Source organism: Homalodisca vitripennis, chromosome 4 (assembly GCF_021130785.1).
Source record: "Homalodisca vitripennis isolate AUS2020 chromosome 4, UT_GWSS_2.1, whole genome shotgun sequence".
Classification (NCBI taxonomy): domain Eukaryota; kingdom Metazoa; phylum Arthropoda; class Insecta; order Hemiptera; family Cicadellidae; genus Homalodisca; species Homalodisca vitripennis.
Window position 1 is genome coordinate 11,119,490 of NC_060210.1, and position 15,827 is coordinate 11,135,316.

The 15,827-nt window shown below is 32.6% G+C and overlaps 1 protein-coding gene across 1 annotated transcript in view; it reads right to left on the minus strand.

Moving 5' to 3' along the window:
• LOC124358950 (serine/threonine-protein phosphatase 2B catalytic subunit 2-like) overlaps positions 1 to 15,827 on the minus strand; it is a 266,031-nt gene that overhangs the window by 26,208 nt on the left and 223,996 nt on the right. Inside the window, exon 5 of the mRNA XM_046811235.1 lies at positions 11,284 to 11,429. Coding sequence (XP_046667191.1) covers positions 11,284 to 11,429 — 146 coding nt within the window. The remainder of the gene's footprint in view (positions 1 to 11,283; positions 11,430 to 15,827) is intronic.

Genomic DNA, 15,827 nt, shown 5'->3' on the forward strand with positions numbered 1-15,827 from the left:
CTTTCTGTGAGATACTCATGAGTGTTTGCCCTTCTTGTAACGAAATAGTATTGATAACTCTCAAGTTGAGCCTTTCTGTGAGATATTCATGAGTGTTTGCCCTTCTTGTAATGAAATAGTATTGATAACTCTCAAGTATGAGCCTTTCTGTGAGATATTCATGAGTGTTTGATCTTCTTGTAATGAAATAGTATTGATAACTCTCAAGTATGAGCCTTTCTGTGAGATATTCATGAGTGTTTGATCTTCTTGTAATGAAATAGTATTGATAACTCTCAAGTATGAGCCTTTCTGTGAGATATTCATGAGTGTTTGATCTTCTTGTAATGAAATAGAATTCTTAACACTCCCAAGTACGAGTATCTCTGTGAGATAGCTGGCTTACTCACTCGTGAGTGTTTCCACTTCCTGAAATGAAATAGAATTATTAATGTATGAGCCTTTCTGTGAGATACTCATCTTACTAACTCATAAGTGTTTCCCCTTCTTGTAAGGAAACAGAATCCTTAACGCTCCCAGTAAGAGTCTCACTATGAGAAACCCATCATACTCAGTCATGAGTGTTTGCACTTCCTGTAACAAAATAGAATTCTTAACACTACCAAGTATGAGCCTTTCTTTGTGATACGCTTGAGTGTTTGCCCTACTCATAATGAAATAGTATTCGTAACACTCTCAAGTGTAAGCTTTTCTGTGAGATACCCATCTTGCTAACTCATGAGTGTTTGCTCTTCTTATAACGAAATAGAATTCTTAACACTCCCAAGTATGAGCCTTTCTGTGAGATACTCATGAATGTTTGCCCTGCTTGTAATAAAGTAGAATTCTTAATACTCCCAAGTATGAGCCTTTCTGTCAGACACCCATCTTACTCACTCATGAGTGTTTATCCTTAATAACCTCAACTATTCTTCAGAGGAGAAATAAAGAAGTAGCCTTTAGATGTTGTAATACTTTGAAAATAGAGTAGGTAAAATATAAAGTCTCTATGCAGCAATCAGGTGATTAGTTTAACTCAGCTTAACCTCATTGCACGACTTTTGCATCATGCTGTAATAGATTGAAACTAGAAATAGAATTTCCACAAAGTGGACTTAAGAGCAAGCATCTGCAGCTATGGACAACCTGTAGTTTTGAACACACAAGAGTTGTTATACTAAATGCTTCTGAATTGCATCAAAGCACAGTTCAAAGGCAAAACAAAAGGTCCAGTATTGGACATGTTTTCACTCAGAGTAATGCAACAATGTTTCTATATGTTTCTTAAGAAGTCAAGCTGAGATTTCTCGTATCCTTTATTGTCACAGTGAAATTACGATAACGGCTTTAATCATCACCTATCACTGCGGAGACAAAACGAAGTAGAAAGGCTACAAGATGTTGGCCTGGAGGTGTGAGATTATGAATGAGCCAGGTTCACATGTTGATTGTGTGAGTGAAGTAAACAGTGTGGTGCTGAGCCTCCCCTTGTATTGATCCAGCCATACTCCCTGCCGCCCACCTCCCACGCTTTGTCCCACCGTGCAATTGCACTCCGCCGACCCTTTCATTGCCACCATCATGCCATCTCAACACGATTATAATTATCACTATCCTTGCCTCGAGTTAAAACCACAAGTTAAATCCTGGCTCCCTGCGCCAACTCTCTTCAGGAGCACGATTAAATTTTGACATTTGCAAGAGTGACTCCTTTCAAACTAAGTTATAACTATAATTTGTTACATTTATTTTTCATACTGTGGACAGGAAATAAATAAATTACAGTAAATCTCATTGCAATTTCTCTAAGGATGAAATAATAAAGGATAAATAAATCTTTTGTGTTAGCTGTATAGAGCTATACTTTATAGGAAAAGCTGTGCAGCTTAAAATATTTATATTTCCACCAAAATTTTTAAATTTAGTTTCATATAAAACATTGTTTCTGAAAGAAAATATACAATTTCATGACATATTGTATATAGTTATCATATATATATATATATATATATATATATATATATATATATATATATATGTATGCATTACGATAATTGTTAATTAAAAACCAATATATTACTTCTTTTCTTTACATGATTTACATTTTCAACTGCTGTGGAGTTTCCATGAATGTTAATAGAAACAAAATTAACACAAAGAGTAAATAATTATTATATTTAACATAAGATTAACAACAACTTAAGACTAAATCCACATTATCTTAACTCCAGCAAATTTTAATTATGTAATTAAAACATGAATTAAAGTAGACTACTAATAGTCTACTAACTAGTAACTAGTAGAAGTTGACAGAAATTTTAATTCAATATATCTTCTTGAAATGATGATTTTATTTTTTAATAAAATCATCACCAAGGTCCTTTTAAGCAAAATTGAAAATGATGCTCTGTGAGGAATGAATAAATTAACACCCAAATATATTATCTTGAAATAGCTTCTCACTATCATCTTTATAGTATATTGTGTAGAAGTAACATTTTACCAAAAATAAAAAGCTGATTGAAAAATATGTATAGATAAATCGTAAATTTAAAAAAGTGTTAACTGTAAAAAAGCCCAACAGGTTTCAAAGAGATTAAATTGTCATCAAAAGAATTAATTACTTAGAGTAATACAATAGTATTACAGCTTATTGAAACAATTACTGTGTAATTGGCTATTTATTACTCCTGAGAACAGTTTAAAATATAGTTGTAAACCTATCAAGTTTTTAGACCAGAAAGGAATTATAACATCTGTCATGGAAAGGTGACATTGTTTATTGAAAACATTATGGGATTTAGAAGAAACTGTTTAAACAAATTCTACTTCAATTACTACAGTCAGAAGTTTTAGACTACAGATGACACAATAAATCTTAATTGCTAATTACTTTTCATAATTAGTAACAAATTAAAAACACTGACTTGTGAAGCATAATAATTTGTATTTCAAGTACAAGATAATTGTGCAACACAGTCTTGTAACTTAAGTATTATATATTTACATGTTGTTCGACATATATTTGATTAATATTTTTAACATGAATAATATTAATAGATCTTCAGTTTATTTATTTATTTTTGCTTTTTGTAATATCTTCACTGTAAAACACTAGCTAGTATTACAACCAAGTTAGGAAGTTTGCAGGAAGTTTGGTCAACAACCCACCACAAGAAGTCTCACCATGATTAAAGGTGGGAAATGCCATTGCTTCATTACAGGTTTATGAACGAGCAAAGAATCTCAATATAGCGTACTTCGAACTGCAATAATGAAACATTCCGCAGACGTGTACAAACTGAGCAATACACATAAGATGTCAATTAATTGAAAATATTTTATAGAAAAAGCTTTGCTTTATTTATACTCAAAATATGTGTGACTGTTTTATGATTTTGAGAAACCTACATATGAAAATGGATTTTCTAGTTTTAGTTTTAGAGAAAAATATAAAATTTGAATAAAAGTTTAATTTTTTACGCAATATAATATATTGCAAAAATAATTATATATATATATATATATATATATATATATATATATATATGAGTGTCAATTTTATCCCTTTAATTTATTTAAACAGAATTTTTTAGCAAAGATTTGGCAAAGAATGGTAACATTGTCAATAAGTCCTACTGGAGGTGAGTTTTATTGAAGACCTCTCCACACAGGCGGCCATACAATAAATCCAAATCTAAATACATTAACAGGCCTAATTCAGAGTAAAACATTTAGCTGCTGTATTTCAAACAAGTTGAATTGTTGTTATAAGTATAATTTTCAAATTTTTTAGGATTTTTGGGAGGTTATATCCCCCTCAGCCTCTTCCCTTAATGACACCATTGGTTTGGAAAAGAAATATTCATAACTTTTATTAAATAATATTATATGAGAAGATATGTCACCCAATGATAAAAACTGCTGTCATTCTTAAATTTTCTGGCTGTGTGCCATCTTGCGACAAATAACAAACAAACAAATTCTGACCATATTATAAAGACGTTTAGATTATATTTCGATTTAATTCATCAAAATGAAAATAAACTGTTTTATGATTCAATAATAATTTACAGCTTGAAGCCAAAGTTGCAGCACTACAGTGCTATATCCTCTTTATTGCCACAATGAATTACAATGATAACTGATCACCACAGAGTAATATTTCTGTTAAACAACCCTCATGTGCCGTCAATTCCTTTGCTTGGGAATACAACAATATCTGTGTCAGCTGTCCTTATTGATCTCTCCACCTGACAGCTGATGTTCATAGTAATGACTTTTACCACCACAACTTGATATGGGATATTCACTTTTACTCCTTGCCAGTAATGTGTATTCACTTTATTAGCATTTTTCCATTTCTGTATTTGACTCCAATTCACTAAAATGGATCTCTCTGCAGCTCATGCCCTGATTTCAGATGCCAGAAGAAATTTAAGGAAATAAAAGAAATATTGGTCTTCTTCTGTGACAGTAATTGTAAAACTTGGTCTATAAATTTGCTAAAAAATTGATAATATACAACAAAATAATTCTTTTGCATCATTGTTGTTTATAAAATTAACTATATAAAAACATATGTATTTAGAAAAACTCTGTTACTGTGTAAATAAATTCAAAAATTATAATTTACAAAATAATACACAAAAATCACATTTTAGCAGCAAAACACAGTGTTGCCAAACTACACTAACAGAATATTTCAGCCCACAAGAATCTAATTCATAATAGGAGATCATTATTACACTGAGTAGTGGTGTGGGAGCAATCTAGTAGATTTTTGTCATATTACACCGAGTAGTGGTGTGGGAGCAATCTAGTAGATTTTTGTCATATTACACCGAGTAGTGGTGTGGGAGCAATCTAATGGATTTTTGTCATATTACACCGAGTAGTGGTGTGGGAGCAATCTAATGGATTTTTGTCATATTACACCGAGTAGTGGTGTGGGAGCAATCTAGTATGGATTTTTGTCATATTACACCTGAGTAGTGGTGTGGGAGCAATCTAATGGATTTTTGTCATATTACACCGAGTAGTGGTGTGGGAGCAATCTAATGGATTTTTGTCATATTACACCGAGTAGTGGTGTGGGAGCAATCTCATGGATTTTTGTCATATTACACTGAGTAGTGGTGTGGGAGCAATCTATAGATTTTTGTCATATTACACCGAGTAGTGGTGTGGGAGCAATCTAATGGATTTTTGTCATATTACACTGAGTAGTGGTGTGGGAGCAATCTAATGGATTTTTGTCATATTACACCGAGTAGTGGTGTGGGAGCAATCTAATGGATTTTTGTCATATTACACAAAGTAGTGGTGTGGGAGCAATCTCATGGATTTTTGTCATATTACACTGAGTAGTGGTGTGGGAGCAATCTCATGGATTTTTGTCATATTACACTGAGTAGTGGTGTGGGAGCAATCTCATGGATTTTTGTCATATTACACTGAGTAGTGGTGTGGGAGCAATCTCATGGATTTTTGTAATATTACACTAAGTAGTGGTGTGGGAGCAATCTAATGGATTTTTGTCATATTACACTGAGTAGTGGTGTGGGAGCAATCTCATGGATTTTTGTCATATTACACTAAGTAGTGGTGTGGGAGCAATCTCATGGATTTTTGTCATATTACACTGAGTAGTGGTGTGGGAGCAATCTCATGGATTTTTGTCATATTACACAAAGTAGTGGTGTGGGAGCAATCTCATGGATTTTTGTCATATTACACTGAGTAGTGGTGTGGGAGCAATCTCATGGATTTTTGTCATATTACACTGAGTAGTGGTGTGGGAGCAATCTCATGGATTTTTGTCATATTACACTGAGTAGTGGTGTGGGAGCAATCTCATGGATTTTTGTCATATTACACTGAGTAGTGGTGTGGGAGCAATCTCATGGATTTTTGTCATATTACACTGAGTAGTGGTGTGGGAGCAATCTAATGGATTTTTGTCATATTACACTGAGTAGTGGTGTGGGAGCAATCTCATGGATTTTTGTCATATTACACTAAGTAGTGGTGTGGGAGCAATCTAATGGATTTTTGTCATATTACACTGAGTAGTGGTGTGGGAGCAATCTCATGGATTTTTGTCATATTACACTGAGTAGTGGTGTGGGAGCAATCTAATGGATTTTTGTCATATTACACTGAGTAGTGGTGTGGGAGCAATCTAATGGATTTTTGTCATATTACACTGAGTAGTGGTGTGGGAGCAATCTCATGGATTTTTGTCATATTACACTGAGTAGTGGTGTGGCAATCTCATGGATTTTTGTCATATTACACGCTATGACGCTAGAGAGTAAGGGTGGATCTTGTAAGTTGAATTTCAGTCCTGCTGTGGCCAGATGAGTAATGTTCAGAAGTCAACTTTAATTGGTCAATTAAGAAAATCCTATTTGCTCATTATTGTCAGCAAGAGATGTAGCCTACACCTTAAATTGTTCCTTTCTGCCAAATATTGTTCCCCAAATAATTGTACAGTTATATGTAGACAGATTAACTGTCCAAGAATGTTTGAAGTCTTCTCTTTAAGTAGAATATAGCAAACAGTTGTAAGCAAGAGTATGTAAGTTTGGTGATATTCGAGCTGGTGTTGCATACGCGTACAAGTGTGGCTCGACCTATCTCCAGGGCATTAAACTTTATTGGCCATAATATTTGCATCTCATAGCATTAGAAAACTGTCTCCAGCTGGATATTCTTGTGTCTGAAAATATTTGCTCAAGACCTTTAGTTCAAAGAAGCGATCCAAATAGCTTGGCTTTTATTCTGTTTACTTGGCTTCTTTGTGAACAAAGTTGATCCTCTTTCTTTCAATACTTTTTTAACGATGCCTCTGTTTATATAAGAGCGATTATCACCTACTCAGCTAGTTTTAATGATATTTATTCTTCCAGTGAGATATACTGTACTACTCATTATAAAGCAAAATAAAGTTTCTATAATATCTTGAAATAATTTTAAAATCTGGTTGCTACCATATGACAACAAAAAATATTGTAAGTTAACAACAATATTTATATGCATATACTTGACAGTTAAAATATAGCATTACCGTTTTACCAAATTTGTAAAATATGTTTGCACATGTTTCTTTTCTAAATCATAAAATTGGTAATTAACTGATTTTCGGTTCTTTAACTACATCTAAACAATCTCTAAAAATTATTTTCACGCATTAAATTAACTACATTACAATGGTTCATTAGACAATGTGTGTTTTATTACATAGAATAGGATAACCTTAACTCTTATCACTAATTAAAAGGAAACAGTAAAAAAGTTTTATAATATTTATACATAATCTTATTGTTAAATCCATTTACCTTTGGCAATGCTGATTGACATACTGCCTCAAAATTTATGTATCTTGTCTATAATTTCCATGCTATATAATAAAAAGATTGTATAACATTATTGTAGAGTGTTTTTGGGTTAATACTTTAACTTACTGCTATGGAGCTAACTGTTTTAGACAAATTGTTAATACTGTATAGATAAGAAACAGAAGAGAACCAAGAGTGCTTCCTTGCACTACTCCATATTCAATACCTGATAAAACACACACTTCCAATTGAAACCGTCTGGAGTCAATTTTGAAAATAGCTTGTGAACCATTCCAGTGATGTGTTTTTAACTCCAATGAAGCTAAATTTTTAAACTAATTTTGGTCTGTTAATGGTGTTAAAGCCTTGGATATATCAAGGAAGGTAACTAAAACTCTTTATTTTAAACTTAATTTACTTTATTATTTTTTATTATTATTTACTTTATTAGTTATATCAAATAATGCACCCGAAGTATTTTTATTGGTTCTATAGCCACATTGTCTATAGGAAATTATATTGTTCGTATTCAAGTAATTGGTAAGTTGAATTTTTCACACTTTTCTAATATTTTAGATATTGTTAATAATAATGATATAGGTCTATAATTTTTAAAGGTATGTTTGGCTCCGGATTTGTAAATGGGAATTACTTTTGTAATTTTTAGACCTTCTGGAAATTTATTGAATTTGTATGCAAGAATTAATGACGCATACAAGAGGATCAGCAAAATGGTTAATATTATCTTTTTAAAATCTTCAGGTGATGTGATCATAGCCTGGGGCAGACTGACCTGACAACTCATTACATCAAAGAGCATTTGCTGAGTGATGGGCTCTAAAAGACAGAATCCTCAGGGTATTGAACATCGCAAACCTCCGCCAACCAAGAAAGATGTATATGTTGTTTGCCAATTGTTTACTCACTGAAGCGAAATAGTCATTAAATGAATGACATATTTCCTTTAATTTGCAAGGATTTGCAGTGTCGCCGGGGTCAAGAAATGCTTGTAGGGAGAAAGAACTCTTAACCTGGTTCAACCAGCTACCTCATTCACCATTGACCAGAACTGTTCTGTGTCTCCAGAAACTTCATCCATCTTGTTTTTATAGTAACTAAATTTGGCTTCCTTAGTTAACGAATGAATAGTGCTCCTATGACAAACATACTAGTTTCTTACGGTAAAACTGAATGGCTATTTTTTAAGCCTTTAACTTAATTTATCTCTTCGTCTTATAGAAGTCAAAAGACCACTTGTTATCCACGATTTTCTTTTGAATATGTCAATGATAAATTACAAAAGGGTTTAAGTTTTTTACCTGAATAAACAATAAAAATATCAATAAATTTTAAAAATGCTTAGGTGAATATTAATTACGTCTTTAAAATGAAACATCTTTCATAACTTTACGACCAACAGTGAGGGTGTACAAATATTTGAGATTTAATATAATTGTTTTTTTTTTTAGATTAAAACTAAGATGGAAGGCAATACAGCCAGCTTTAAAAGAAAAAATTATCAATACAAACTTTCACCAAAACTTCAATTTACAAAATTCAGAATAAGACATAACTGTATTAAACGCCTTCACGGATCCAGACAAGTAAAGAATTAAGACTGTGTACAACGCTGGGCCATTGCCATTGCGTACACCAGGAAATCAAAACATCCAATATCCAATAAACCGGCCACACAATATACTGCTTCCTTGTGATGGAACACAAGCTCTAATGTAAACAGCAAATGAAATAGTGAATGACAGTTTTCACTTGCGTTGCTGATTCAATTTTATTCAGTTGTGATCTTATATTAAGTTGTTTAATATCAGTTGTTTCTAAGATATGAACTTTATTTATATATTTCAATCTTTTCATTTCCTATGGTTTCATGTTTAGGACAACATTAATAAGCTTTTAGAATGTGTCTGCTGCAACAAAAAAGAAGACAGAATTAGGTTTGATATATAATACTGAATTTACAGATGTTTCTAAGAGATTTCTCAATAACTTGCATCCCATGCAGTGATCCCCACTTTTCAGTGCAGGCCTTAAGTTACAGGTAACTTTAATAATTATGTTTACAGGAAAAGACCATAAAAAATATCTTTTAACTTCTTTGTTCTTTTTTCTATCCATGTAAAACTCCTCAGCTTTCTTGTTAAAAAGATGGCAGGTAAGTGTGTGGAGTTTGTAAATTAGATCACAGTATGAGATTTCTTCATTTTAGGTGTTTTGTTTTTATCTTTTTTGTAATTATCATGATTAATGCAAGTGCGTGTATACATAATATTCGATTTTTTTAGAGAAAATGATACAAGAAGTAAAGATTTTATAGAATGTAAAGTTTACTTTTTTCATATTGCTGAAGTACTGATTATCTATTACTATGATTATGAAAAGTCACCAATTGGTAAATATATATGTTCAATAAAACTCATTTGAACTAAACTGGCTCTTTTTTAATATTAAAAGCAAACGTCAAACAATTGTTAAAACAAATTTAAAGAAAAATCTGTGTTTATTCCAAATTTGCATTTAAAGATACGTTTTAAAGATAATAGTGTGATATCCACCAATGTATACTGAATGTATAAAGTTTAAAATTAAAAAGAACCTTTACTTACTTTTTGTTCTTCTTCTCACACTGTTTGTTTTTAAGTGATATAAAGTGTATATAGAGATGATAAAAGTGGCATGATATAAATTTTATATTCACGATAAATCAATTTTATTTAACTTAATTTTAAATTTAAATTAAAAATCTTGCACTAATCAGGCAGAAATAACAAACAGAGGTGGCAGATGCTACCATGGTTACTAAACAAGAAGACTCTTGGAAAAACAAGTTGGTCTGAGGAAAGTTCAGGGAAGCCGTAACATCAATGCTTACTCCATCGGATTAGAAGCAGTGTAATTAAACACAGTTTCCACCCGTTCAACCCGTTCACTGCAACTAATTCCGCCAGGATCCATTTCACCTCCCCCTCATACCCGTTTCACTTCAGCGTAATGTTTTTTATTCTACTCTATACCCTACAACTTCCAGTCTGCTTACACTCAAAGCCGTTTGTTACAGTTAAGCCCTCATTTCCAGTCCTTGATTAAACATTAATTATCTGGATGACGTCTTCCAAGTGATTCATTTTCCTCTCACATTTGTCATTCATTGTAAAATTATAAAAGTTGCATTTTAATGCTATTGTGATTGTGCTCTAACATATTTAATTTATACTTTCTAAAATCGTTTGTAATTATAAAAAGGAGAGGCCAACTCCCTTTTTATCCTTATACTGCCTGTTACCATAAGCCACTGTCCTGTGTAAGGATCTACCACACAGAATAGGTGCTGATAAAACATGCAAAAATCACTAATAGGAATCTGCACTATCATTGACTCACATAAAAATTCTGATGCACTAAACCATGTGACTCCTAACTCTCCCACCTCTACAAAGACTAAAATCTAATGAGTAAGTCTCATGATAAGGCCTTTTTAATTAATCTATATAATATGAAGCTAAAATATGGTTTACAATTACACACACATAATATATTCACAGTGTATACCTGCATGCAAGGATCCCTCTGTTGTTCATCGACATGGTAATTGGATCATTGAAGAAAAGGTACTCCATTAGGGAGGAAAGTATTTTTTATATCATGTCTTGGGATAATCCACTAAATGCACACAGGAACTCTTGGTTCATGAGTGCAACTATCATTAAGAAGTTAAACGCTCCCGTACATGCACTATTTATTACGTCAATCTAGTCACTATTCCAATATACTAACGCCATTACCTTTTTGATGTCATCAAGGTTATGTATCTCTGGGGAGAGTACACCGTGCACACACAGGAAATTGTTCATAAGTACAGCCAGCGGTAGGAAGTTAAACACTTCCATACATGCACATTTATGATGTCAATCTAGTCACTATTCCGATATATTAACGTCATTACCTTTCTGATGTCATCAAGGTTGTGTATCTCTGGGGAGAGTCCACCGTGCACACACAGGAACTGTTGGTTCATGAGCGCAGCCAGCGGTAGGCAGTCAAATGCTTCCATACATGCATCGTACACTCGCTCCGAGTATTTTATTTTACCTGTGACAGAATTTTCCACCTTTACTATTACACATTTATATCAATCCAAAAAAATCAACTTTGTTTGTTCATATACATTAAATAATTGTTAAGAAACTAACAAATAAAATGTTTTCTTAAATTACTTTGGAAGAAATTATGACCTCGAATCTTCCTGATATTACAAGCAGACTATTACAAAGCATAGCAACTACACTTTAAGGACCATTTTCAAATGTTGTTGATTTATGTTAGAGGCACTACAAGAATTTTTCTTTCTTTTGTGAAGAAAGTCAGTGTTTTTTTTTACAAACAACTGGAGATGTCTTCTGACGAACATGCAGCACTCAAGAAAACAGAACTTATTATTATTGATTGACAGCTTATTTACAAAGACCACTAAGACGTTTCTTGAAGAAATAAATTGGCAGATAAAGATTTTGAAATAGAATAGGGCAATCATTAGCAAACATATCCACCATGATTAATATTAGAAGGAATATCATTAATATAAACAATGAAGAGGATAGGGCCCAAAACTGAACCCTAAGGAACACCTATGTGGATTAATAACACTTGACTTCTATTTGAAAGATAAGAATGCAATTAATTGAATGCCTTAAAATGCATGCAAACCTGTCAAATTTTTCAGCAAGCCATCATATTTGACACAATCAAATGTCTTGCTGAGATCAAGAAATATGCTCATAGAAGCTAATTTATGATCAGGGGAAGACAGAAAGGAGTTGATAGCCGACATAGCCGTAGAAATGACTTTTCCCATGATGATTCTTTATGATGTTTTTGTGGAGAAATTCCCTGATGAAGATTCTTTATGATGTTTTTGTGGAGACATTCCCATGATGATGATTCTTTGTGATGTTTTTCTGGAGAAATTGAACCAGCTAATCACAAATTTTTGTTTAGTGAACTTGTTTTGTTTGTTTAGAAAAAAAACTGATAAATAGAAACTAGTCTATAGTTAGTAACACGTACTGAGTCTTCTGAGATAAAAACAAACTTAGACTGGTTATCTGAATATTTTGCAACATTTATGGCACACAAACTTCCCAACATGTGCGCTGTCTCAATATCTGACTATCAATGGCAAGATGTAATTACCAATTACAGTGAGACATAGCCAGGTTTAGAGTCTGGCTATTTAGATATTTGCTCCATTGGAAGTGTGCAATCCACTAATTGATTGTTAATACCAGGCTATATATCCAACCACGTCTGAGTCACAGACAGGTTTAGAGACTGGTATCTGAAATCTGATTAATCATACTGTATACAAAATTCACATTGTTGTCAGTACTCCATTTGACTGGTTATCTGAACATTTGCTGATTTTCTTCTAGATACCAAGTTATGTGTCATCAGATCACTACTTCTGCAGACCATATTGGTCAGTTTATTCCTTTTCATTTGAAAAATACTATGTAACCAAAACTGGATAACCTTAGCCAAATTGCATTGAAAACTCTTAGCAAAATACAATGTTACTTGTCAGTCACAAAAAATTCATTAAAAAAAACATTAAATAAGTGTTTTAGTTTTCTTAGCTGATTATTAAATTCGTTGATGGGTCTGAAGTATTTACACAAGCTCAAACAGGAGAGATAGCGACAAAATGCAGCTAGCTGTTCACAAAATGATCACTTGTACACAGGTGGATTCACACCCAGCAGTATGTTTGCACAAGTGTCCCTCTCAACTGTGCATCTAGCCCTTGTTTCCAATGTTACATTGAACACACTAACTGCTCTCAACTGTGCATCTAGCCCTTGTTTCCAATGTTACATTGAACACACTAACTGCTCTCAACTGTGCATCTAGCCCTTGTTTCCAATGTTACATTGAACACACTAACTGCTCTCAACTGTGCATCTAACTCTTGTTTCCAATGTTACATTGAACACACTAACTGCTCTCAACTGTGCATCTAACTCTTGTTTCCAATGTTACATTGAACACACTAACTGCTCTCAACTGTGCATCTAGCCCTTGTTTCCAATGTTACATTGAACACACTAACTGCTCTCAACTGTGCATCTAGCCCTTGTTTCCAATGTTACATTGAACACACTAACTGCTCTCAACTGTGCATCTAGCCCTTGTTTCCAATGTTACATTGAACACACTAACTGCTCTCAACTGTGCATCTAGCCCTTGTTTCCAATGTTACATTGAACACACTAACTGCTCTCAACTGTGCATCTAGCCCTTGTTTCCAATGTTACATTGAACACACTAACTGCTTGTGCTGCATATCAGCCGTAATTATTTACCCACAATAATGAACACAGGCGAAGAAGAGAACAGTGAAATGTCATTACTATAGAAAAGTTGTTACCACCCAATCAACCGTAAATTAATCATTTGTCTGTTGTGATTAATTAGCGGACCACACACCTCTGCCGTGGCACCAAATTGTACGTCATCCACTCACCAATCATAACACCACTTTCACACATGAAATCCCAAATATTATTTGGTGGAAATATTATTCATTTATTCATAACATTATTGTGAAATAAATTGATTCTAAACTTAACAACTAAGATGTTATTTAATAAGCTGTAAACGAATATCTTAAGTAATGCTTAAGCAGGCCAATAACAAAAATTATACTTGTTATTAATAAACCTACTTTGCATTATTGATAATTAAATCAACAACTCTAGCTAGATGAAGTTATGTGGCTTACGTATTTGGCACAACTGTGATAATAAATTAGCATCATAAAAAATACGATTAATGTAAAACTTCATTCCAATCTAGACATAAACAAGGCAATTAGATATTAATACAGGGTGTCCAAAAAGTCCCGGGTCGGTTAAATATTTTTCAAAATATTTAAAATAGAGCTACAAAACCTTACACAAAGTTACTGGACATAAAAATCTATTTCATCACATATTCAGTAATCCGCTACATCCTCAGGGGGGCGGCCCGCTGGGAGTCAGAAGAAAATCTTAAATGTAAGCATAGGTTGATATGCATATCAAATAAAAGGTCTTTATTAGTAGAGTACAGAGCCGCAAACCCGACCTCAAACGGATCACCGAGTCAAAAATGACAGCCGTTCAAAGATGGCTTGAGTTTGCAACTTAGGTTAATGTAAAAAATAAACTGATGAGCTTTTTGATTTTAACTTTACTAACCCAAAACTCCGATCCCTCTCAGAAATAACGAAACTTATTATTCTACAACAACAATTAATTGTAAACAGTTTTGGGTTAGTTAAGTTAAAATCAAAAAGCTCATCAGTTTATTTTTTACATTAACCTAAGTTGTAAACTCAAGCCATCTTTGAACGGCTGCCATTTTTGACTCGGTTATCCGTTTGAGGTCGGGTTTGCGGCTCTATACTTTACTAATAAAGACCTTTTATTTGATATGCATATCAACCTATGCTTACATTTCAGATTTTCTTCTGACTCCTGGCGGGCCGCCCCCCTGAAGAAGTAGCGGATCACTGAATATGTGATAAAATCGATTTTTATGTCCAGTAACTTTGTGTAAGGTTTTGTAGCTCTATTTTAAATATTTTGAAAAATATTTAACCGACCCGGGACTTTTTGGACACCCTGTATACTTTTTATTATTGATATTGGTAAAATTACAAAAATTAATCATACAAAAACTTATTTATATAAATTACATTATTATATTTAAGTATTTATTTACTTTTATATAACAACTCTATTTCATTGCTCTCATAGGCAGATTCTGTTTTTTCTTAAGTAGTTTTAAATGTCAACCATTAAAGTTGGGTTACTTCAAGTTACAAGTATACTCTTCATATTTTAATTAATTTATAAACAAACACTCCAATAATTATTAAATTTTATTATCGCGATGCCTTTTGTGTTCAAGGAACACATCATCAAACCCACATAACTGAATATAGACCCATCATATCACTATATATGGGTTTGATGATGTGTTCCTTGAACACGAATGGCCTCACAATAATACAATTTAATAATTATTGGAGTGTTTGCTTATAAATTATTATATTCCAATAAAAAGAAGCTGGTAGAATGTATTCATCATATTTTATCTACGTTAAAGTTGTTCAAAAAACTATTTTTCAATTTTTTTTAACTAAGCATTTAATGATTGCTAAAAAGATGTCTGGAATTCAGGTTGCTCTACATAATATTTCAAAGATATTTTTGACTTTTGAAAAATAGAAGCAGAGAAGTACAGAGTGTATAGAATAATTTTATTCTTTTTATTCTCATATGTTTTATACGTTAGTAAGAAATTTGTATACTTATTCTTTTATTTTAATATTAGTCAGTACTGTTATTAAGTGGACTATAGATAATTTGTTTTATTTTATAAAATATTTGTAATAAAAATTAATAACATAGTAGATTGACATTAAATGAATAGTTTTATACCATA